The sequence below is a fragment of the Balaenoptera borealis genome, assembly GCF_965194805.1.
Source record: "Balaenoptera borealis genome assembly, chromosome: X".
In the NCBI taxonomy this organism is placed as follows: domain Eukaryota; kingdom Metazoa; phylum Chordata; class Mammalia; order Artiodactyla; family Balaenopteridae; genus Balaenoptera; species Balaenoptera borealis.
Genome location: NC_138881.1, coordinates 78,566,107 through 78,589,640, shown reverse-complemented (window position 1 = coordinate 78,589,640; position 23,534 = coordinate 78,566,107). Strand labels below are relative to the sequence as shown.

At 32.6% G+C, this 23,534-nt stretch overlaps 1 protein-coding gene across 3 annotated transcripts in view; it reads right to left on the bottom strand.

Moving 5' to 3' along the window:
• The window catches only part of PCDH11X (protocadherin 11 X-linked), a 523,932-nt gene that overhangs the window by 423,631 nt on the left and 76,767 nt on the right, over positions 1-23,534 (bottom strand). The window contains exon 3 of one of the 3 annotated variants that reach the window (XM_082377051.1): positions 1-23,534. This exon is cut by the window's left edge and continues 17,017 nt beyond it. The exons of the other annotated variants lie outside the window; for them this stretch is intronic. Coding sequence (XP_082233177.1) covers positions 23,490-23,534 — 45 coding nt within the window. The 3' untranslated portion in view covers positions 1-23,489. 3 annotated transcript variants of the gene reach the window in all.

The window sequence follows — 23,534 nt, the reverse complement described above, 5'->3', positions numbered from 1 at the left end:
TTTCCACTTGCCATACTATCTATTTTGCTTTATTTTAAAGATAGAATTACACACTGTACATTGTCTGTGTGTCATTGAGTTGGCAGAGCTCCCTAAAGTTTACTTCTTGGCAATGTACAGTGTGTCCATTTAGCACTGTAATGGTGAAAATGCTTTTTTAGCAAAATTATTCTTGATTTTCCTTAAGGAGATTTATCCTTCTTAGAAAAAAAGAACAATAAAAGAGCAATGATAATATTTGTTCCAAAAGTAGTTTTGTGTTTGATTTTTACTGATTTCATAAACATTTTGTTTGTCACTTACTATGAATCTAACCAATGTCATGATTCTTCACTGATTTAATAAGTTATTATTACTACATTAAACAAAAAAACAAACAAATAAGCAGAAACGTTTCCTAAGTGCTTATGTAATTAAAACTGATCTAGTTACTGGGGGTACAAAATTAATATAGACATTGTGCCTGGCATTGAAAAGCTCAGTCTAGTGAATAAGCTTATTAATGACCAATGTTTCAAATATGTGGGCGAGGATTCATTTAATGGAGGTATGTTTGTGTTCAATGATTATCATTTCTGCTTGCACATCTAAATCACTTGTTAAGCTATTAAAAAATAAAGATAGCGAGGCTTCAATTCAGACCTTCTCTGTCAGAATCTCATGGGATAGATTCTGACCTCTAAATGCAATTTTAATGCACAGCCAGTGTTGTGAATCACTGGTCTAGACAGTGATCAAATAAAAGGTCACTTTTATCAAAATGGTTAATATAATGGGTCAACGATGATTCAGCTTGCTTGTCCCATTCTAATAATGGGGGAGGGTGAAGTCCACTTTACTCTAAGTAAAAACAAATTTAAAAAATTATGAAGAATCTTCAATATATCATTGTTTATTAGATACTTTAACTCTCTATGACCAACATAGAAAGCAAAAACTTCAATATGCTGAATTTTATTAAAATAAGATTTAAAGTTATCTCTACATAACTGTGATAAGTTAACATCAACTTCTAGAGCTATTTGTAAGCTAAAAATGTCTTCTTTATTACAATATTAAATATATAGCATTACGCTTTTTTCTAGTGTTGAATATGCTAGTCTTTATTTTAAATATGGCACAACAATTTAAAGATATTACTTGTACATTGAAAAACCACACCCTGAATTGCAATTTTTCTAAGTGAATTCTCTGAAGCATTAGTTTTGAGGTTTAAAAATAACAAGTGAAAATAAAAATAACAAGTGACTGGTTACATGTATAAAGATTAAGAACTAATGGGTTGACATGCTCTTGGCTTGGAAAAATTAATATTGTTAAAATGGCCACAGTACCCAAAGAAATCTACAGAGTTACTGTGATCCTTATCAAATTACCCATGACATTTTTCACAGAACTAGAACAAATAATCCTAAAATTTATATGGAACCACAAAAGAGCCAGAATTTCCAAAGCAATCCTAAGGTAAAAGAACAAAGCTAGAGGCATAACCCTCCCAGAATTCAGATAATACTACAAAGCTACAGTAATCAACACAGTGTGGTATTGGCACAAAAACAGACATATAGATCAATGGAACAGAACAGAGAGCCCAGAAATAAACCCATATACCTATGGTCAATTAATGTTTGACAAAAGAGGCAAAAATGTACAATGGAGAAAAGACAGTCTCTTCAGCAAGTGGTGTTGGGAAAGCTGACAGCCTCATGTAAATCAATGAAGTTAGAACACTCCCTCACACCATATACAAAAATAAACTCAAAATGGTTTAAAAGCTTAAATATAAGACATGACACCATAAAACCCCTAAAAGAGAACATAAGCAAAACATTCTCTGACATAAATCATGGCAGTATTTTCCTAGATCAGTCTCCCAAGGCAAAAGAAATAAAAGCAAAAATAAAAAAGTGAGACTAATCAAACTTAAAAACTTTTACACAGCAAAGGAGACCATCAACAAAACCAAAACACAACCTATGGAATAAGAGAAAGTATGTGCAAATGATGTGACTGACAAGGGGTTAATTTTGAAAATATACAAACATCTCATGTAACTCAATATCAAAAAAACCCCAAACAACCCAATCGAAAAATGGACAGAAGACCTAAATAGATATTTTTCCAAAGAAGACATACAGATGGCCAACAGGCACATGAAAAGATGCTCAACATTGCTAATTATTAGAGAAGTGCAAATCAAAACCATGATGAGGTGTCACCTCACACTAATAAGAATGGCCATCCTCAAATATCTACAAATAATAAATTCTGGAGAGGGTGGGGAAAAAGGGAATCCTTGTACGCTGTTGGTAGGAATGTAAATTGGTGCAACCACTATGGAAAACAGTATGGAAGTTCCTTTAAAAACTAAAAATAGAGCTATGATATGATCCTGGAATCCCACTCTTGAGCATATATCTAGAGAAAACTCTAATTCAAAAAGACACATGCCCCCTGTTGTTCATAGCAGCACTATGTACAGTAGCCAAGACACAGAAGCAACTTAAATGTCCATTGACAGATGAATGGATAAAGAAGATGTGGCAGATATATACAATGGAATATTACTCAGCCATAAAAAAGAATGAAATAATGCCATTTGCAGCAACATGGATGAACCTAGAGAATATCATACTAAGTGAAGTAAGTCAGAGAGAGAATGACAACTATTATATGAGAGAAACAATATACTAAATATTATATTTTCTGCCATTAAAGTAAAAATGTGTACAATGGATATAAAGGGGAAAAGATCACCAAAAGGAAAATGGAAATACCATTCAATCTCTAAAAACCCACTATTTATTTATTATACATTATTTTCCAATCAGAAGTGAAAATATAATTTAACAGAAAAAATCTATAAAATTAAACTTTGTAAACTAAGTTTCTCTATAAAAATTACTTTATGTACAAATAGCAGATATTATATAAGAAACAAAAAAGTGTTTAATAATGATATCTATTAGAGTACTTGATAACTGATAGGATGAAATATAAAGATGTTTTAAAATTCAGTCACTTAAAAATTTTTTTTCTTATTTATGCTTACAATAAATTTCTAGAAGTAGAATTGCATACTTTTGGTACACATTACCAAAGTTTCCTTCTAAAAGCTGTCCCTTTACATACTACCACAAGTTTCTCTTGGAGTTTCTCAGTAGAAAATCACTATATATTTAAAGCACTGCATTTCATTTTCAATATCTATTATTTTCCCCATATTATTGTTTTGAATGAAACGTCCAAAACAATTTTAACAAATAGTGATCTAAACTCATTACTGATTTTAATGGAATCTTCTCTGTGAATTGTAATGTTGACTGTTGGGTAAGTGCACAGAGAGACTTATGTTCTCTAAGTTTCATTATATGTTTGTAATAGCATAATATTGAAGCATCCAAAATATTAGATAACTTTATGTATTATGGAATATCTATATAATGCAATATTATATAGCCATCAAAAATTTTGTTTTAGAAGAATATTTAATAAAATAGTAAAATAATCCCAATTTTGTAAAAACAAACAAAAAAATCACTGGAGTATATACACAGAAAAAACATTGGAAAATATATACGAAAATAACAACATTTTTATTGTCATTGAGTTGGTGGATTTGCAGGTAACTTGTTTTTCTTTATTTTATTTATCTATTCATCTGTATTTTTCAAACTTTCTATAACTATTGCATGCTATTTTATAGTCAGAAAAGGGTCAATTACCCACAAATACAAGTTATTTGGGGGAAAAAATATCCAAGCTGGATGGTAGTTGAAGAACTCCTTGCTCATTAATCAGTCAATCATAGATGGATTGTTTCCACTAAACCATATAGTGAAGAAATATAAATACACAGTCGTACTGTTTAACTCGAACATATCCCCGCCATATGTAAAACTGTGCTAAATATCTATTTATCTATGATATAACAGCTTTCATACAGGCCATGTTCATCTCAAAATATTTAATCGCTGCACTCATCTTCTCACCCTTTTTCCCCCTACTGATTAAAGGAATTAGTGTCCCCATCTTTACATGGAAAACACATACACATTTTTTCTCCATCTCGTCATCTCCCAATTCTTTATAGAACTTGCACTCCTAGCTACCTTGGTTCAAACTCCAACTACTAATCTCCAACTGACTGCCTTAAATTTTGGAATCATGTTAGAAATGTTATTCACTTTGATGTCCCATTTCATTTGTCAAGCCTGATTTTCAATTCCTACCTCCACCACACTAGTCCTGGTGTTTATCTCTTACTTTGATCTCAACATAACATTCTCCTAGCTGATTTCCCTACTTTAAACTTGGCTTCTGTCTTCCATTATGATCCTTAATTCCTTAGTTAGTTGTCTCAAAAATAGTTTTCATCATAATATTTTCCTACTCATTATTTAAATCATATATATATAGGTATACGTATTATATCCCAGGAATGTGCTTATGCTGGGAATGCAAAAACTATTCTCTCAAACAACTCAAAGTCTAGTGATTAGAAAAAGATTTTATGTGATCATGGTAAGAAGGAAATTGGTCAGGGAAGGCTTTGTAGAGGAGCCTGAGCTGAGTCATAAAGAATTCATGGAAGTTAATCATGTTAATAGAATGACAAAGAACAGGCCTCCACTAGGAAAAACAAGAATGAATTTGCAGAGACTAAGAACAGCATGTTGTGTAATAGAAAACTGAAAGCAATTTGATTTTCTTGCAGCATAAACTATGACCCAGGGAGGGATGGGTGAAACCTAAGGCTGAAAAGTAATCAGAGATAACATCATGAGAGCTTTGTATGTTATGCTAAAAACTAGGGTATTTATCCTGAAAATTATGAGGAGCCAGTGAAGGATTTCAAACACAGGAGTGGAATGATAAAATCTGCAATTGAAATAGAACATCCATTGGTTGTGTAGAGACTGGTTTGAGTGGAACAAGACTAGCTATAAGACGAATGCCATTCAAGCAGCTACTGCATGTATCCAGGTGAAAGATGAAAAGGACCTAAAATAGGACAATGTAGTAGAGACAGGAAGCAATAAAGGCTACCATTGTGTGTAAGAGTGTGGAATCTGAAATTAAAATATTTGGATTTAAATACCACCTCTACTGACTATTAACTGTGTGACATGTGGCAAAGCACTCAACTGCCCTAAGCCCCATTTTCTCCATAAGCAAAAAAGGAAAAATGGTACCCTTAACATGAGGATTAAATGAGATGTTTTTGGCACATGCCTGGCCTGTAGTAAATTTTCAAAATATATTATCAGCTATTATTTTCATTATTTTAATAATATTTCAAATGTAAGATCAGAAAAAAAGATGGTTGAATTATTGGAATGGGGAGAGATCAGGAGAGAAGGAAGCATAGGATATTACCTAAATTTTCAACTTCAGTGATTTGAGTGAATGGTGACTCCATTAGTTGATACAGGTAATGAGCCAGATTTGGGAAAAGGAAGTCAGAGGGAACTGATCCCATTCGAAGAATGTTGAGTTTGAGGATCCATGGACCATTGATGGAAAGATGTCCATAGGGAAGTTTTACACATCTGTCAAAACTGCAGGGAGAGGTCAGGGCTAAATACAGGGATTAGAACTCATAAGGATATAGGGCACATATGAAAAAACAGGGAGAGTATGAAGTGATGAGAACAATAGATGAAGGATATAATTCTAAGAAAAATGAACACTGCTGCCATGGACAGATGATGAAGTACTCACACACATACAGAAAATAAAATTGTCATAAGGCAGAAGAAAAATCAGAAAATAATATGTCATGGAAACCAAGAAAACAGAACTCCAAAAGGAGTGAATGAATGAGGAAAAGTGTCAAATGAAGGAAAAAGGTACTCAAATGAAAAATGTCCTTTGAGTTTAGCAAATAGGAGGCCACTGCTAACAAGATGAGAGATGTGAGTAGTGAGCAGATGTGGGAAGAGACTACATCACAATGTTTTGAGGAGTGAATGGGAATTGAGGAAATATAGACAGTAAATATAATTTTCCCATTTGGGAAGGATATACGAGAAACGGTGTTCCAAAAATAAATACCAAAACTCCTTTAGTCTGGTATTATTTCCTCCTCAAACTTGTCCATAATACAGCCCTAACACATCTTCCTAAATATATCTCAAAGGTAGCTGAAGACCCTGTTCTAAAAATACAACATGTGCTTTCGCTCATTTAATTGCTACCAACTGGGACTTTTCTTCCTCTCCATTTTAAATCCTACTTTAAAAATTAAATCATGTTCTTTCTCTTCCATGAGTCTCTCTCATTCTATTCTAGCTCACAGTGGTTTCTCTCCTCAAACTCAAAATGAAAATGATACCTATACTGCCTTGTATTTTAGGTATTTATTTTCATTGGTGTACAACTTATGGGCCTAGATAATGTGTTTTCAATTTTAAAACCAGTCTTTGAGTTACTCATTTGTTAAATGAAGAAGTTAACACAATCATTTATAAAGTTACAGTATGGTCAGAATTCTGTCATTTTAAATAATATACAAGTTTTAAATACATAAGCTTATGCTTAGAAAAAATTAGAAATTTATCAAAATGCTAAAAGGAGTTAATTTTGAATAGCAGGAATATAAAGTGATTTCTATTTTCATCACTGTATATTTTCATTATTTTCTAAATTTTCTATCATAAAATTTTATAATCAGAAAAATTAAGTATAGTAGAAATAAAATAATTGTGCTCCTGAGCTGAAAATCTATAACCTATTCATTTAAAATTTCATGGATGTGTAATTTGGTTTGCTAAACCAATATGAACAACCTAGCATTCCAGTTGTGATGGAAATAAAACATTTCATTAAAAAATATTTAACAGATTCTAGACAATATATGATATAATTTAAATCTTCAAACAACGTTTTTATGCAATTTGTTTTCCATAGCATGTGAGTTCTAATTATGTTGAGCCTAGGCTCTATTAAAATTTTTTTCTTAATGTTTTATCTCTCAATACCTATTTTAATTAGAACTATCCTTTGTAAGATAGCCATTCATGTATACAAGATAATAGAGTAAAATGGCTAATATTAAAATGACATATTAAGTCAGATTCTTATCATTATATTATAAACTTTCCCCTCTAAAGTCATTTATTCACAGTTCAGAAAAATAGAGTCTTACTCTTATCTCCTTACGCCTAAGGAAAAAGAATGTGAAAAAGATAATTAAGTATATGTTTAATGCCATGCATAACAACTTGAATTTTCTGAGTTTGTAAACTACCTCTGAACAGAGGCGTTTTGGATCTTATGCCAGAGGCAGGACAGTGGACAGGAAGTTAACTTTGGATAGGAAATGGACAGTGGACTTGAAACTGAGAGTCAGGTCAATCTTGGTAAAATTCCAGACAGGCCAATTACCAGTTGCCTGAGCTTGAGCAAACCATTGAAACTCTTGAGACTCAGTCCCTCAATTTAGTTTGCAATGTGAGGATGATATTAATAATACCTTGTTCACTGGGTTGTTGGGTGGATTAGTTGAGACAGTTGATGAAGGGCATTAGCACTAATTAAGTGCCTGTTATGTGCCAGCCACATTTTATAGGGTATCTCATTTAATTCTCACAGCAACCTTATGAGTTTGACCTTATTGTAGCCATTTTTATGGATGAAGATCCCAAGACTCAGAAACATTAACAAGTTTTATGCAAGACCCAACAGCTAAAGATAACAAAGTCAGGGTTAGAACACACACTGCCTGATTTGGAAGCTAACCCCCTTCCTGCTGCCCCAGTGTGCCTATCACAGAGAAGGTAGGTACACAGGAACAGTTTTCTCCCTTTTTTTTTTTTTTTGAGAAGACTCACTATAGCTCTATCGTTTCTAAAATGGCTCTCACTTGCCACTGAAAGCTGTCTCAGCTTCCTTAATTAAATGCCAGGCAAAACCCATGGTTTTAAGGAATTTGATTCCATGTGCTTACAAACTATTCTAAGAAATACTTGATATAATTTAGTTCAAGAATTAGCAAGTGCATTTCAGAAACACAGGAGTCTCCCAGTCTCCCTATATAATCATAAGTTGGCCATTTTGGGAACTTGCATGAAATATTAATTAGATACTTGTAATCAAGAACCCATCATTTTCAGTGTCCTGTGAGGGAAGAAACATGATTATAGAGCAGTTTTAAAGGCTTTTTTAGTTCTATTGTATTGATAATAATTATCATTTATGTAGATCTCTCATTTTTAAAATGATTTTTGCAAAATCATCTCATTTGAGGTTCTGAAAAACCCATCCTCCTCATTTTGCACATGAAGAAACTGAGTCTCAGAGAGGATATGATCTTTCAAGGTGACAGCAGATTTATTACATAGGAAACCTTAAACCTCAACCACAATCTGATTCCTACAGCAGTTTTATTTTTGTTAGTTTCACGTTTTTTCACAATTTTAATATTATTCAATGCCACTTTGTACCGTTGTTATTCAGGGCACAAAGTTATCAGACAATAGGTTGTGTATGTAGTGGTAAGAATCCTGAACTGGAAGTCAGGACATTAACACTCATCACCTGATTCTTTTAAAATCCTAACCATATGACCTTGGGCAAATCACTCTCACATTCTGAGTCTTCTTCATCGAACATTTTATGATTCTAACACTAAGTTAGGCTTGTCAGTAGTTTTCACAATCCTTAGAATGCCAAACTTTATTTCCACCAGCTACATTTAAAAATTCATTCACCTACAACTGAAAGGATTTTAAAGTTATTATTGCCTAGAGAAATACTCAATACTTCTTCTCAGGCTCCTGTAAAGAACACACATGATAGGGTTCAAGAGGCAAGGCTGCTTTGTGGCTGAGCATTAGTTAAGCAGTTAATAAAAAATACGGTTGACTAGATTCTTGATTTTAAATAGCTGTGATGTAGGGTAAAGAGTACTTAAATTGGTTAAATTGGGCTTGGGCAAATATTGGAAGCCCCCAAGACCCAGTTTGTTGGTTTGGTTTTAATCTATAAAATGGGTATGATATCAATAATATCTAGCTCACTGTATTGTTCAGGTTAGATGAGTTCATCAATGTGCAACAGGACTTACATTTATTGTCTGCTTTATGCCAGACACTGTACAATGCAAATTTTTATACACAATCTCATTGAATCCTCACTTACAATCCTGTTAATTGAACATCTTGATTATCACAGATGATTCTGAGGTTCAAAAAGGTTACAAGCATACAGCTAATATCTAAAAATCCAGATTTGGAAAACAAGTCTATCTGACTCTAAAGCCCAATCACGTCCCAATACATCTTGCTGTGCAGTGTGCCTAGCACTACTCCTGGTGCCTAGCAGGCACTCCCAAAATTTTCCTTGAACTATCCTTTCCTCCTTTCCTTCTTTTTTCCAATCTTATTTTCAGAACCTAATGTAGCATGGACATTTGATATATATGTTCCCTAAATTGTCTTAAGGAGTTAAGGCAACTTCCTAAGTAAGTAGTGAACCTTTCCCATTTGAAAAAAAAAATGATATAATATTGTTTAGCATATGTTGGACACCACTAATAATTAATGTTCCTATAGCTACATATGAATTTGTTAAACTAGGAAACATAACCCAGAAACAAAATATTTTTTTCAATTTCTCCTATGTAATCCAAAGTTAATAATTCTAAATGACTAAAAATTCATATTGTATTTGAATTAATAATTTTCAATACTTTTTATAGATAGCTGGTGGTCCATATTTGATATATATATTTCTGGTTATACATCTCATCAGGTTAATGAGACATTCATAACTATACTGAATGTGTTACAATGCTCCTTTTCATTATAAATTGATGTAGAAATTAATTTATATTTGGTGACACACATGTACTTTCAAACTCAACTTGTGGCTTACCAAACTGTAGAACTTTAGAATCATATTATGTCTTAAATATTGAAAAGGCAGAATGGAAAGGGAACTTTCTACAGAAAGTTCAATTTGATTAAACACTTTTTGAATAGCCACTATTTTCAAAGTTTGTTCAGGGGTTCATATATTGAGAGTGGAAGTAGATGGAAGAAGAGAGACTTCTTTGTCTACACTATTTGCGTTTTTCCAACTGACCTGTTCATGGGGAATTATGCCCCATAGCTTTCAGAATGAACATGGTGCTTGTCAACCTTACGAAAATCTAATAACAAGAATCATCTAAAAGATCATCTGTCTGAGCTTAAATACATGAGCATGAGTCCAGAAAGGGGCAAAGAGAGTTGGGAAAATCTACAACAGTTTACTGGGTGTTGATTTGTACAGCAGAGGAGAAATTTAATAAGAAGATGGTAAAAGTTAAGGACCTCTGAACTTCAAATCAAGAGCTGTGGGAGCCACAGCTCTGCCAGACATGTGATGAAATAGAGAGGAAGGAGAACTTGAGAGTTAATTAGATCTAACCACAGATCCTCTCTTGGCCACTTACTCTGAGATAAAGAACTATTATATGTAAGGTGCCTAGCACACTGCCTGACATAAAATAGGTGCTCAGTAAACGTCTGTTCTCTCTCTGGGCCTTGGTTCCACTATCTGTCAAATAATAGAGGCAGACTAGGATACCACATGGTCTCTAAGGTTCCTTGTATCTCTGAAATAGAAGCAGATCACAGATGTAATAATACAGCTCCTAAAGGTTACAGGGAATACTACAGATCTGGGAATTAGATTGGTCAGCATAATACAACCAGAAGAGTAAAAAGCATTTTCAATAATGCAAGTAAAATATTTATCCAAATTCAAAACAAAAATGTTATCATTAGAAGAAGACCTTTGTTTTCCTTTTTAAATTAGGATTTAAACTTAAGTTCAATTAACTCTATTTTAATATATATATATCATATTAGTATTTATAGATCTAGATCTCCCTGGAAATTGAAACTTATATGGAGATCTTTCTGAATTATTAGATTCCTTTAGGCAAAAGGAAACCTCAGGGGTAATATAAATGACTACTTGATGTTTCTGCTAGGGAAGGGAGAAAGGGTAAAAGCTTGGGGGATGAATATATGAACCTTTAAGAATGATCTTCTGTACAATACAAGGGCCAATAGTAAGCATTAAAAGAGAGAGTCAAATTAATGAAGACATAAGTTGATGAAATTGAAGAAATGTTAGAGAGAAAGCCATGTTTTTTTTTTTTTCTTGTCTTTCTATGGTCTACTTTATTCAAATTGAGAAAGCATTTGAGAATGTAAGAGGAAAATAAAAACCAAGAAACTAAATGGCACTAACCCATAAATAAGAAATAGTTAGTTAGACAAAGGATTAATCTCCAAAATTTACAAGCAGCTCATGCAGCTCAATATCAATAAAACAAACAACCCAATCCATAAATGGGCAGAAGACCTACACAGACATTTCTCCAAAGAAGATATACAGATTGCCAACAAACACATGAAAGGATGCTCAACATCACTAATCATTAGAGAAATGCAAATCAAAACTGCAATCAGGTATCACCTCACACCAGTCAGAATGGCCATCATCAAAAAATCTACAGACAATAAATGCTGGATAGGATGTGGAGAAAAGGAAACCCTCTTGCACTGTTGGTGGGAATGTAAATTGATACAGCCACTATGGAGAACAGTATGGAGGTTATTTAAAAAACTAAAAATAGAACTACCATACGACCCAGCAATCCCACTACTGGGCATATACCCTGCGGAACCATAATTCAAACAGAGTCATGTACCACAATGTTCATTGAAGCTCTATTTACAATAGTCAGGACATGGAAGCAACCTAAGTGCCCATTGACAGATGAATGGATAAAGAAGATGTGGCACATATATATGATGGACTATTACTCAGCTATAAAAAGAAATGAAACTGAGTTATTTGTAGTGAGGTGGATGGGCCTAGAGTCTGTCATACAGAGTGAAGTAAGTCAGAAAGAGAAAAACAAATACCGTATGCTAACACATATATATGGAATCTAAAAAAAAAAAAAAAAAAGTTCTGAAGAACCTAAGGTCAGGGCAGGAATAAAGATGCAGACGTAGAGAATGGACTTGAGGACAGGGGGAGGGGGAAGGGTAAGCTGGGACGAAGTGAGATAGTGACATGGACATATATATATACTACCAAATGTAAAATAGCTAGTGGGAAGCAGCTGCATAGCACAGGGAGATCAGCTTGGTGCTTTGTGATCACCTAGAGGGGTGGGATAAGGAGGATGGGAGGGAGACGCAAGAGGAAGGAGATATGGGGATATATGTTTATGTATAGCTGATTCACTTTGTTATAAAGCAGAAACTAACACACCATTGTAAAGCAATTATATGCCAATAAAGATGTAAAAAAAAAAAAAAGAAATGCTCAGTTAGCTATATGACCCAATACTTAGTTCACATTGACGTGAACCAAATATTAAAATTTCAAATTCTATAACAAATGGATAAAAGAGAAAGTTTAAAAAGTCAGAAAAAGTACTTTCTTTGTGAATGTGTATGCTGAACAAAGTTCTCATGATTAAATTAACCAGTTAGATTTACTTGGAGAAGTAGCTATATCTCTACCTCAGTCAACACTATTAACACCAGTTAACCAGTTAACATGAAGTTTTCTGATCTAACAGTTATTTTCCTGGAAAAAATTAGATGTACCTTTAAAATTTTAATTTAGTCCCATCTGTAAGAGTACTGGTTTTGTGGACCACCTGGTAACCATCATTTGCGTACACAGCTTCTATTGTTGGGCTACTTCCCCTAAGGCCAAGTTCAGGCATAACCTAACTTTGTAGTAAGGCCTTATCCAAAGTATGTACTCAATCACTATCTAATGGTTGAGTGAATGAGGACGACCTGGAGAAAGCCATGGTTTTAACCTTTTGGCTCCTACCACCTCTTTCTCCTGTTAGGCTTTTGTTTTTTTCAGCACTAGTACCATCTCCCTGTGTCTCAGTCTCTTTTTCACAGATTCAAACACCTTGTTGCTTTAGCTATGCAAACTATACTTCTTTCAGCATGAAAAATGTAATTTCAGAATAGCAGGTTATGGTGGGTAAACTTTACTCTCCATACAGTGCATATTTTCATTGTAACGAGTGCAGTGATCACTGCTCAGGGAATGAGAGTGTTCAGGTGATTTGACTGAAGTACATCAAAGAGTGATTTTACTAAGAAAGAGTTACAAAAACGTATTATAAGGACGGGATGGTCAGAGACTTATTTTCCAGGGGAGAAAGGGCCACCTAGTCCAGAACATATCTAAGTAACTGAGGCTTTTTCTCTTATTGGATTGACAGAGATTAGAAAAAGAGACAAGACGCATGTTCCTATCTGAACATGGGACCACAAAAGTTGCCCAGAGAATAGAGAGGACTGACCTACAGCATATTTCCTTTGTGTGTTAAGAGGGCAAGTCTCTCTCAGCAGGTCCAATACTTCCCATGCCCGTATGTGATAGTCAACCTGGGGTTTTAACACATTTCACAAGCCAGACCAACTTGAAGAAGAAAGGGAATGTTGACAACTCTATTATCAGAGTTAGGAGAATGGATATGGAATTTTTCTCCATGAAAAGCAAAATGCACCATGAAATTTAATATTTCACACACAAGCGCAAAGACAGTTGCGGTAGGAATATAGTTAAGACAGATTTGGCATATAGCTATGGTAATTTTTCAGTTAGATTGATTTTAGATAGGATTGTTCCCAAGAAATAAATCAGAGTAAAAAATACTTTTTGGCTCTATCAGATGAAAACAGAATAAGTGAGGGTGTAGTTTATGAATAATAATTTTCCCACTGCTGTGATAGAAGCACTTCAAAAATATATTAAAAACCACACAAATATGAAGGGGAAGTTTGTTCACTAGAAATGTGGCAATGTGTTACTCTTGCAAGGTTTTCATGTTATTGAGTCCTTAGCCTTGTCGTTCTATCCAATCTTCCAACTTCATTACCCCTTTATAGTGGCCCTATATTCCCAAGGGGTAATGTACTGAAGAAAATAGCCACTGACTTTAAGAATGTTAGTAATAGCTTTTATTTTATCTGGGATAGTTGGAAAACTCAATAATTACAACTGAGCTAAAGAAACATTATTTCCCTACTAATGATGACGTTCATTCCCTTTACACAAAGAGGTGAAATAAGTAATGAATTTTTGTAAACTATCATCATGTAGTATGGAAATGTTTTATAGTAATGCTGGCATTCCAGCATCCTGATATGACTGCTTAGCAAAAATAAATAAATAAATAAATATATATGAAAGAAAAACTAACCAAAACAAAACCTCAGTCTCCAAGGATGTTTCCTGCATGCAATTTAGAAAGATTTTTTTCTGTCATAATAAGAACAAAAGAAAAAAAGGGCTAATTTAAGAACTATGTGGTTTATTTTCATCTATTTCTAGGAAGCAGGTGGTGTATTTGCTTTCAGTATGTGTGCCAAGAAGTGCATTCCTTAAAGATATACGTGTGTGTGTGTGTGTAATACACTCTCAATTTGGAGAGGGGATATGTGGTTTCTGAATTTTCAGGGTAGCTCTACCATGTTATAATTTGGATGTTATCTACATTTGATATCCTATGGTTTCTCCATCTGTCCTGTTTTCACAAATTTGATAATTTTGACTTTCAGTATGGGGGGAAAGGGATAAAATGATTTCTATCTGGGATGACCATTTCATCTCAGTACTTCAGTGACAGATTTTATGTATAGACAGCACATTTTAACCAGAGTTCTCAGTATCTATATGTTACCATTCACCATGGAAAAAGTTCCTCTATTGAGGACAAGAACACATTTTTCTTGCCATATTTATAAGAAATGTCACATTGAGATGCTCCTTTTGCCAAAATGCCTAAAAGCAGTATATGGTTCTCTGGTATATGTTCATACTAAGATGAACAAATGGGTTAAAATTTTCCGTTGATAGTTTTTATTTTAAGTGCAACTCATGGATGGGAAATGTAACAAGAATCAAAGTATCTGAGGTAAATATTTAAAAATCTTTCTAAGATTAATGAAGAAAAATGATGTAACATCAATTTTCTGGAAATAGTTTCCGGCAACTACTGTTTGAAGAGCTATATGACCTAGCCATTTGTTGAGGCTTTTCATTTCACAAGAATTATGTAAGGTTAATGTTAAGAAACAGATAAGATGTTGAAGAAAAGGGTACCATCCAGGCTTCTTTCATTTTTAATAAAATCACAGGTAGCATTCTTTCATTTTTTTTATCATATTCTCTCTGCTATTAAAAGTATGTTTTCTTACATTATCTCCACAATTACACTTCTACTTCACTGACCGTGGCTTAGTTATTTTTGTTGTCCTCACAGAATCTTAACCAAAGGAAGTGCTTAATGTAATTCTGGTAAATTGTTCAGATTTATGGAAGCATTAAAGTGCATGAAATATTCAAGGAACAAGAAGTAGTAGGTGAGACAAAAATGTGGGGTGCATGGAGTAGTAGGAGATAAGGATGAGCAAGGAGACCTGATTAAAATTGTAAAATCCTTGAAAAATAGAGTAATTAAGGTTTTATCCTATATGCCATGGGGAAAGACTCAGAAGCTTTTCTCTCATAGGCTTCACTTGATCAGATCTGTGTTTTAGGAAGTGTTCTGGGTACAGGGTAGAAAATAAATTGGACAAATGAAACTAGGAAGCAGGACAACCTATTAGTAGTGGAACCAGTAACTTATGATGAAGACCTGAATAAGTAAGTGTAAAGGGAGAAATGTCTGAGGTATTTTAGAGGCAAGATCAACAGTATTTTGTTGTTATTTGGATGTGATTCGGGAAAGTGTTGATGACTTTAAGGTGCTTCCTAAAATGGGTTAAGTATATGCTTGCTCAGTTCAGATTTCAAGAACTTTGGAATGAATACCTAATACATACCTGTAAGATACTCTACTAGCTATATTCACACACACGTGCACACACACACACTCACACACACAAACACACCCTCCTAATTATTATGATAAAACTTTTAAATTTTTTTCTTTTTGTTCTTTCTTTTGCTTTTTTTTAAACCTTATATAGTCAGGGGTTTTCTGCACTAGAAAAGCTGAAAGTTTTGTTTTTTTTTTAACATACTTTCAATTAAACTTGTTGGGTAAAAGGCTTTTTACACTAATAGAAACCAGGGGAGAACCTTGATTGTCCCACATCTCTACCCCTTAATACCCCATCCCTCACCATAACCACCATCATTCTCTACATTGCTTTGCTCATAGCAGGAGTTTAAGAAATATTTAATTCATCTCATTTGAACTCATGGTAAACTCCATTATCTATAGCATGTTCTATGAAAAACAATAGTTAATAAGTGGTACCATATTACCAATATTCAAAGAATTTGAGTACAATAAAATGCACAAAACTAAAACTTTAGTTGAATATGAGTCACTTCAATCCACTTCATTGCTTTGGACCAGTTATCTCTCAATGTTAGTGATCAGGAATGCCAATATATAAAGTTCTGGTTAACACAACACAGATAATGAATTATACCATGAGATTGTAGGATGTTAGTGTGCTAAAAATTATTTTAGGATCCTTGATGATGTTAATGAAATTGGTAGCCCCTGATGACAACAAGCGCTTCAAAAAATATCAGAAGATATGTTATTGCAATGCAGAAATAACTTTATTTATAGGTATTTCACTTAATACAGATTACACACACTTTATGCACTGAAAATACATCAAATACAACCAGTGTTAGTAACTACATGTATTCCAGTTGAAAGATGCCCTATAATAGTCACTCTAACATATTCACACAAAAACCTGTTTATTCTTTTTTAAAATTACAGCTACAAATAACAAAGCAAAAACAAAATTTTAAGAGTGACTGTTTGTGACTGCTCTTGTATTTTAAATCTTCACAATTTTAATGTTACTTTACACAGCTTTTCTTCAATGGCAGTTCGCAGTACTAGCTCCACTCAAAACCAGAAATGATAATAAATTGTACACATTACCCAATCTAAAAACCGAATCTATCCTCACAAATATTTCCATGATTTACGTCAATCCATAGTTCACACCAAGCTGTTTATAAAAGTGTATACACATACATAGATAAGTAGGTATGCATGTATATGATTATGGCAAATCCATATCTTAGCCTTTGATGGAAACATAAACCCACAAAGCTGCAGACTTATGAAACTGAAAATCTGACATTGTACAGAGCACTAACAGAGAATTACTTATCTCTGTTTTGGTTTCAGAGGTATTAAAATTAAATAAGGTATTCATGCAAATAAAAATAATTATTTTAATGGATTCTTTTACATATGTTTTAGTTATGCCAACTGAGCAGAAGTTGACTATTACTGAAGGCAAATTTATCTTAGCTTTTTTGTGTGGAAGAGAAGTAGAATCTACACTGGTAATTAGATAGGAAAAATAGTTTAATTTTTAATTTATAATTTAATGTTACTGGATCTGTGATCCTTCAGAAAACAGGGAAACTTTATGAAAAGAAGTACTGCAGTTACATTAGAGGTAAAATAATTTGAAAGTAAAAAACACATGAGCACATATTCAGAATGCACTGAATGTGGCAAGAGTTTTTTTAAATAAAAGGTGCTATGTAGGGTGATATAAGGGATAAAGGATGATTAAAGTTTGGAAGTGAGGCATGAGTTTAAAAGAACAGAGAATAACATTGTAAATATAGATGTATGATCTTTGAACAAGTTGTCTTTAGTTTAAAGTTTATATTACTTTTTTCTGCTAGAAATTTGAAAAACATAAATATACACACATATACGCAAACATATGTATGCTTATATATACCCTAACCCATTTTAATCCCACTGTTTTAGAATTACATAAACATCAAATTAAAATGAATTTTCCTCTAGACTCAAAATTAGGTCTCTTAATTTTAAGAGTTTGGTATGGTTGTCTTTTAAGTCTCACACCTAAAATGACTTAATTGTATGTACCTCATCATTTCTACAGTGTGTATGCGTCTTGAAATAAATGTGTGTATAGTCTTACAAACAACTCAAACTTATATATGTAAAGTTGAATTGTAGCACCATGTAGAATTTTGTTGTTAAATGTTATCAATTGCTCTAGTTCAGATAATGTTAACTTTATATAGCATGTCAAATTCTTTTTTCCTATCTAAAATGAAACTATTATAATATCATTTTGTAGTACTAGATAAAGTCTGCATCTTTATGGAGTCAATTTTGTCAGGTAGACAAAATATCCCCATATTCAGTGAAAAATTGTATTTTGCCTCCAGATGTTTTAGTATCACGTAGACAAAACTACAATACCTATCTGGAAGAGAACTCAGCACCTTCCCTTGAATAACTATATTTGTGTGAAAAATATGTACTTATTCAATCTGAACATCATAAATAATGTATATAATTATCTACACAAAAGGCACCCAATACATAGTTCTGAATGAGTGATCAAATAAATAAAATTAGTAATGAAATATAATCTCTCATTTAGGAGTTCATAAATTAGTTTTCCAGCATCCATGCAATTCCATTTTTGTGTGTTTTTTCCCACCCTGAATATGAGACTAGGTCTGTGTTTACATACCAAAAGAGGGGATCAAATTTGTTCTTGTGTGTGTGTGTGTGTGTGTGTGTGTGTGTGTCTGTTTAATTACTTCGAGGTTGTGACACTGAACAACTATTTGAGCTGTATACTTGAATTACAGGAAACATTTTTGTGTAAGGTGATAGTGTTTATGAGCAATTCTGTTTAAAGTATCATTGAAATAGTGGTCTGTATTGATTTTGAATCTGAGGTTAAAACTGATATGTAGTACGATGAGTAAATACATTTTAAAGTTTATTTTGCAGACTTCTGAAAATAATATTTTTCACCAGTGTTGCACATTTGTTTACTTCTACTACCACCAAAGAGAGTAAAAGTGGTATTATTCAAATTTTCTCTAAGTATCTAATGAAAGTATTATTTTGTTATCTAACGTTTTTACCAAGTGTTAAGACAAAAAATGAAAATGCTTTTAAAGTGCATTTCTAAGAGAATAACATTTGTGAAGTAAATCAGTGAATAATTAATAAATATAAGGCTCCAGGACAAGGGAGAAAAGTGCATATATGTCTAGAATATTCATTGAAGTACTTCATTTCCATTATTATGTCAATTTGACTATCTGAAACCTAATGGAATGTGATTTTTTTCACTTCACAGAAAAAGATTTACTCCTAATTGGATAGTACCAGTGTATGTGTGGATAATTAAATATAATTAATCACTTGAAGTGAGAGAGTTAATAAAATTTTAATTGAGAATATCTAGAATTTGAAAAAGGTAAGAGTTGGTTACGAGGCTTTTTAGAAATAATTATAATGGATAACTTGGTTGTTCATTCTAAGGGAAATTTTGGCAGATATTTAGATGGCATTCTTTTAAACGGAAAAGCTTTTTCATCATGACTTGATATTTTCACTGAGGGCAGATTAGTCTCATGGTGGAGATATATAGTATGCCTCTTTAGTTTACTATCAACTAATCAGACTCAATTATTTCATAAATTTGTCTAATCATACATCTATAAAAATAAACAATATGCATAATAATTAAGTCAATTACCACTATGTGTAAAAAATCTTGCGTGTATAGTTTATAATATAAAAAGAGCAGAATACTTCTGTAATTTTAAAGTGCACCACTTCCAAAGGTTAAACAGAATTACTAAGTAAATTATAAAGAAAAACTTACTGGTATAGCCTGAAGTAAAAACAAATAGTTTTAAAATTCTTCATCAAATTGTCATAGATACAGTTAAAATCTATCTACAATTTCCTGAATTTTCTACAACAAATGTATATTGCATTGTTCAATAAAAATAAAGGCCTATGACTACTCTACAATTTTAAAAAGTCCACTCCTAATTCTAAATACCACATAAAACCACGGATGTTATGTATGAACACACATAATGCACGAAAAAACAAATTGAACATTAGTTCTTTTTAAAAGTAATAATTATATACAACACATACAGCTTTATATTATCACAGCACCTTTGAATATGCTAGAAACCTAAATCTAAACAATAAAAATAGACAGAAACTAAGCAAAACCTAAAGAAAAAAATCTATTACACAAAAGCACCTATAGGAAGCATTTACACAGTGTAGATTAAGTTCATATAAGATTACTTAAGCTCTGCTTGTCCTGTAGCACTTCTGTTGAGATCAGGCTTCAAATCACACCTAGCTAGACGGACACTTACAAAATCTAATTAAACAGTGACGAGTGCAGGTGACAAAATTGTAAAATGTGGCAGCATTGTTTTGTGTTGAAATGAAAGGATTAGTAAATATTGTATGAAATAATGATTGATTGAATATAAGTTCAGCTTTTAAAAATTATTCTAAAGTATATGTGTTCACATTGATAATGTGAACAGGATGGTCAGCAGAGAAAACAGAAGTATACATAAAAGATTAATTAATGGATAGAATTAAAACTGTTCTATAAAATTTTCAATTTAAATCATTGAAAATAAAAATAACTTAAGAAATGTAATAGCTTGAATACCCTACTTCTAAAAATAAACTTTTATATTTAATGTAAAATGAGGAAATGTATTTCAGCAATTTTTTTCAATTTATACACTTTGGATTTTAATCAAAAGAAAGTAATACTCCTTTGAGTGTTTGCAGGGATGAAAGTATACAGCACATTGTAGTTAATCGATTAGGTAATCCCTAAAAGTTTCTTTGATGACTAGTCTTAAGATTTGCTTTCCTTCTGTTTTTCTCTATTCACTGACTAGAATAAGAACAAGAGAGACCATCAAGGACACTTCATTGAGAATATTCTAGGAGTCCATTAATACCAACACAAGAGATGGGAAGATATCTGAGACCTTGTAAGCCAAACATGTAATAACACCAATAATTAAATTAAAAGTATCATCAAATCAACTGATAAGAAGGAACCAAGAGGAAAATACATAGTTTTGTCCTCTCTGGCTTTTGTGGAAAATTAGTTTCAATGCCGTCCATACTATTCTCAAATGTTAATATTATTTCCTCAAGCATAAGCAAAGGACAGATCAAGGGTAGTTAATAATCAAAAGCAGAATCCATTTTCATCTATGGCTGAAGTTTAGATACAGTTAAATCTCAATCATCATTGGTTTATACGGGTAAATATTTTAGCCTCAAAGAGCAGGAAAGAAATCAATTGAGAAGTTCCTTTCTCACAGAAATTATATTCTGAGAGACGGAATCACTTGCAGCTTTAAAAATAAAGTTTCTATTTTCATCTTCTGCAAAGATGACCCCCATAAAAATACTGAGGAATTTTTAAAAGAGATTCTGGGTAACTGTTTCAAGACATTTTCATCTTCATATATACAAAGGAGTGATTAGGAGTTTTCCTTATCACAGGTCTAAAGGAAAGGGTTGCTGAAGTGGAAGAAAAATGAAGTATTCTCCTCTAGCTCACAGAATGTGTGGAAAACCAGAGACCAGGGTGGTCATGACACAAGCACTTAAAATGCATTTATATAATAATTACATATACAAATGGTCATGAAGCCACACTAGTTTATCATGGGACATGTGAAGTATTGATTCATTCTCTTGGGCATCATAATTTTTTTCACAGTTAAGTGAGACTATGGGTTTTGGAAACTCCTACTCTTAGTACGTCTTGGTACCTGCAGGGCACTGACTCTAGAGGTATAATAAGTTGGCTCAATTTTGACATTCCTTGAAATTAAACTGAAATATTTAGTTTATCAGGAAGAAATAGGGGAGATATTATAAAGTTACCTTATATGAATAACTTTCACAAAGGTAAAATTTAATTTTAAGTATTTTTCTACAATAGTTGTTTATAAGTATGTAATACAATATCGTAATTTACATGACATTTCTCATTACCAGTAAAACAGTTACACTTACAGTCATTATAATTAACTAAGTAATGTTTAAAAAGCCAGATAGCAAGCATGTTCAAGGAACTTGACATTATTGGAGGTACCAGAGATTCTGTACTGAGTAAATGGGAATGCTAAATTTTAACAGAAATCTTTTAAAAATATTGCCTATATATTAAATATCCAAGAATTACACTAATTTGAAATGCTAAATAGAGCATAAGTCTCTTCTAAATACCTTTACACCAAGGAACACTTCAAATAATACACTAATTTAATGCACATACATAATAGACCAAATCCTATCCACACTTTGCAAGGTAAAATGATACACAATGAAGCATTTGAATGAGAATCCAGGAAACATATGTTATGTCGTGATTATAAAGGTCCTTTATACTCCCTTTTAACCCCAAGAAATCACGCTTTTAAAAAAATTCTGTTAGTACTGTTAGTAAGTCATAAGCAGCTTAAAGAATACAATGTAAAATTGGGACACATCATTCCTTTCTCAATAAATTTAATGTACACCAAATTTGAGGCATTTAGTCATTTGTGTAGGAAATTGATTAATCAACATATTGTGAAGAATGAGTTAAAGGCCAAATTACTCAAAGCAATGAAATATATTCAGTAATTTAATGCCAGAGATATTATGTAGATCTATTTAGCTGTTTGACTCTAGTAGCTTATATTTTCCTAGGTAGTTTCAAAATTAAGATAAAATCTTTCAAAATATCCTATTTAAATCCTTGTCTCTACTTACTTATGAACGGAATTACATTTCACTATATAACAAACATCAGTACTTTTTTTTCCCCAAAATATCAGGGAGTATAAAGAACTTTACATTCTTCTTTTGATAGATAAAAATAGAAAAGAAAAACTTCTTTCTTTTTCAGTATTTATAGAAAAAAAGAAACATGATTACAACAAAAATAATTTTTTAATGATTAAAGTAGTGGAACAACATGATTACAATCAACATAAAAACCCATTAAAATTATTTTATATCATCTAACTTTTCAGCAGAGTGATGGATAATTATAATTATTTTCTCAACAACACTATAGTAGTGAATATTTTCCAAAAAATGATCTTAAGTGTTTTTTTTGTTGTTGCTGTTTGTATTTTTGATATTAAAGAAAATCTCTTGCCCTTGGATACCTTTCAGAGGGTAGCTTGGATAGTTCAGCTTCACTTCCAAACTCCCGGAGATGATGTTTAAATTCTTCAGCAATCAGACAGGGCAAGTAATTCCATGTTTCATGATTGATACATTAACCATTAGTTTGTACATCAAGACACATTATATTACATCACACTTGTTGGCATTCAGAGGAAGCAAATCGAGAAACAGCATGATAAAACTATTTTTTATCACACTGCACTGTTCCTTCCACAAATTTAAAATTTCGATTGCAAGATTACAGCTAAAGTAAGCATGGTGTTCAGTGGGACATAATTTTTAAGGTGGTTTTTGTTTTGCTTGCTTTTATAGTGGGAAATCCAGATTACAAGATAAATGATCTTAGCCAAATTTTGAAATCACAAATCATTGGAGTTTTTTGGAAGGGGAATAGAATTATGTTGTTCCTAGAAAGTTATATCTCACTGTAGATTTCAATAGTTGATGTCCTGGAATCAGT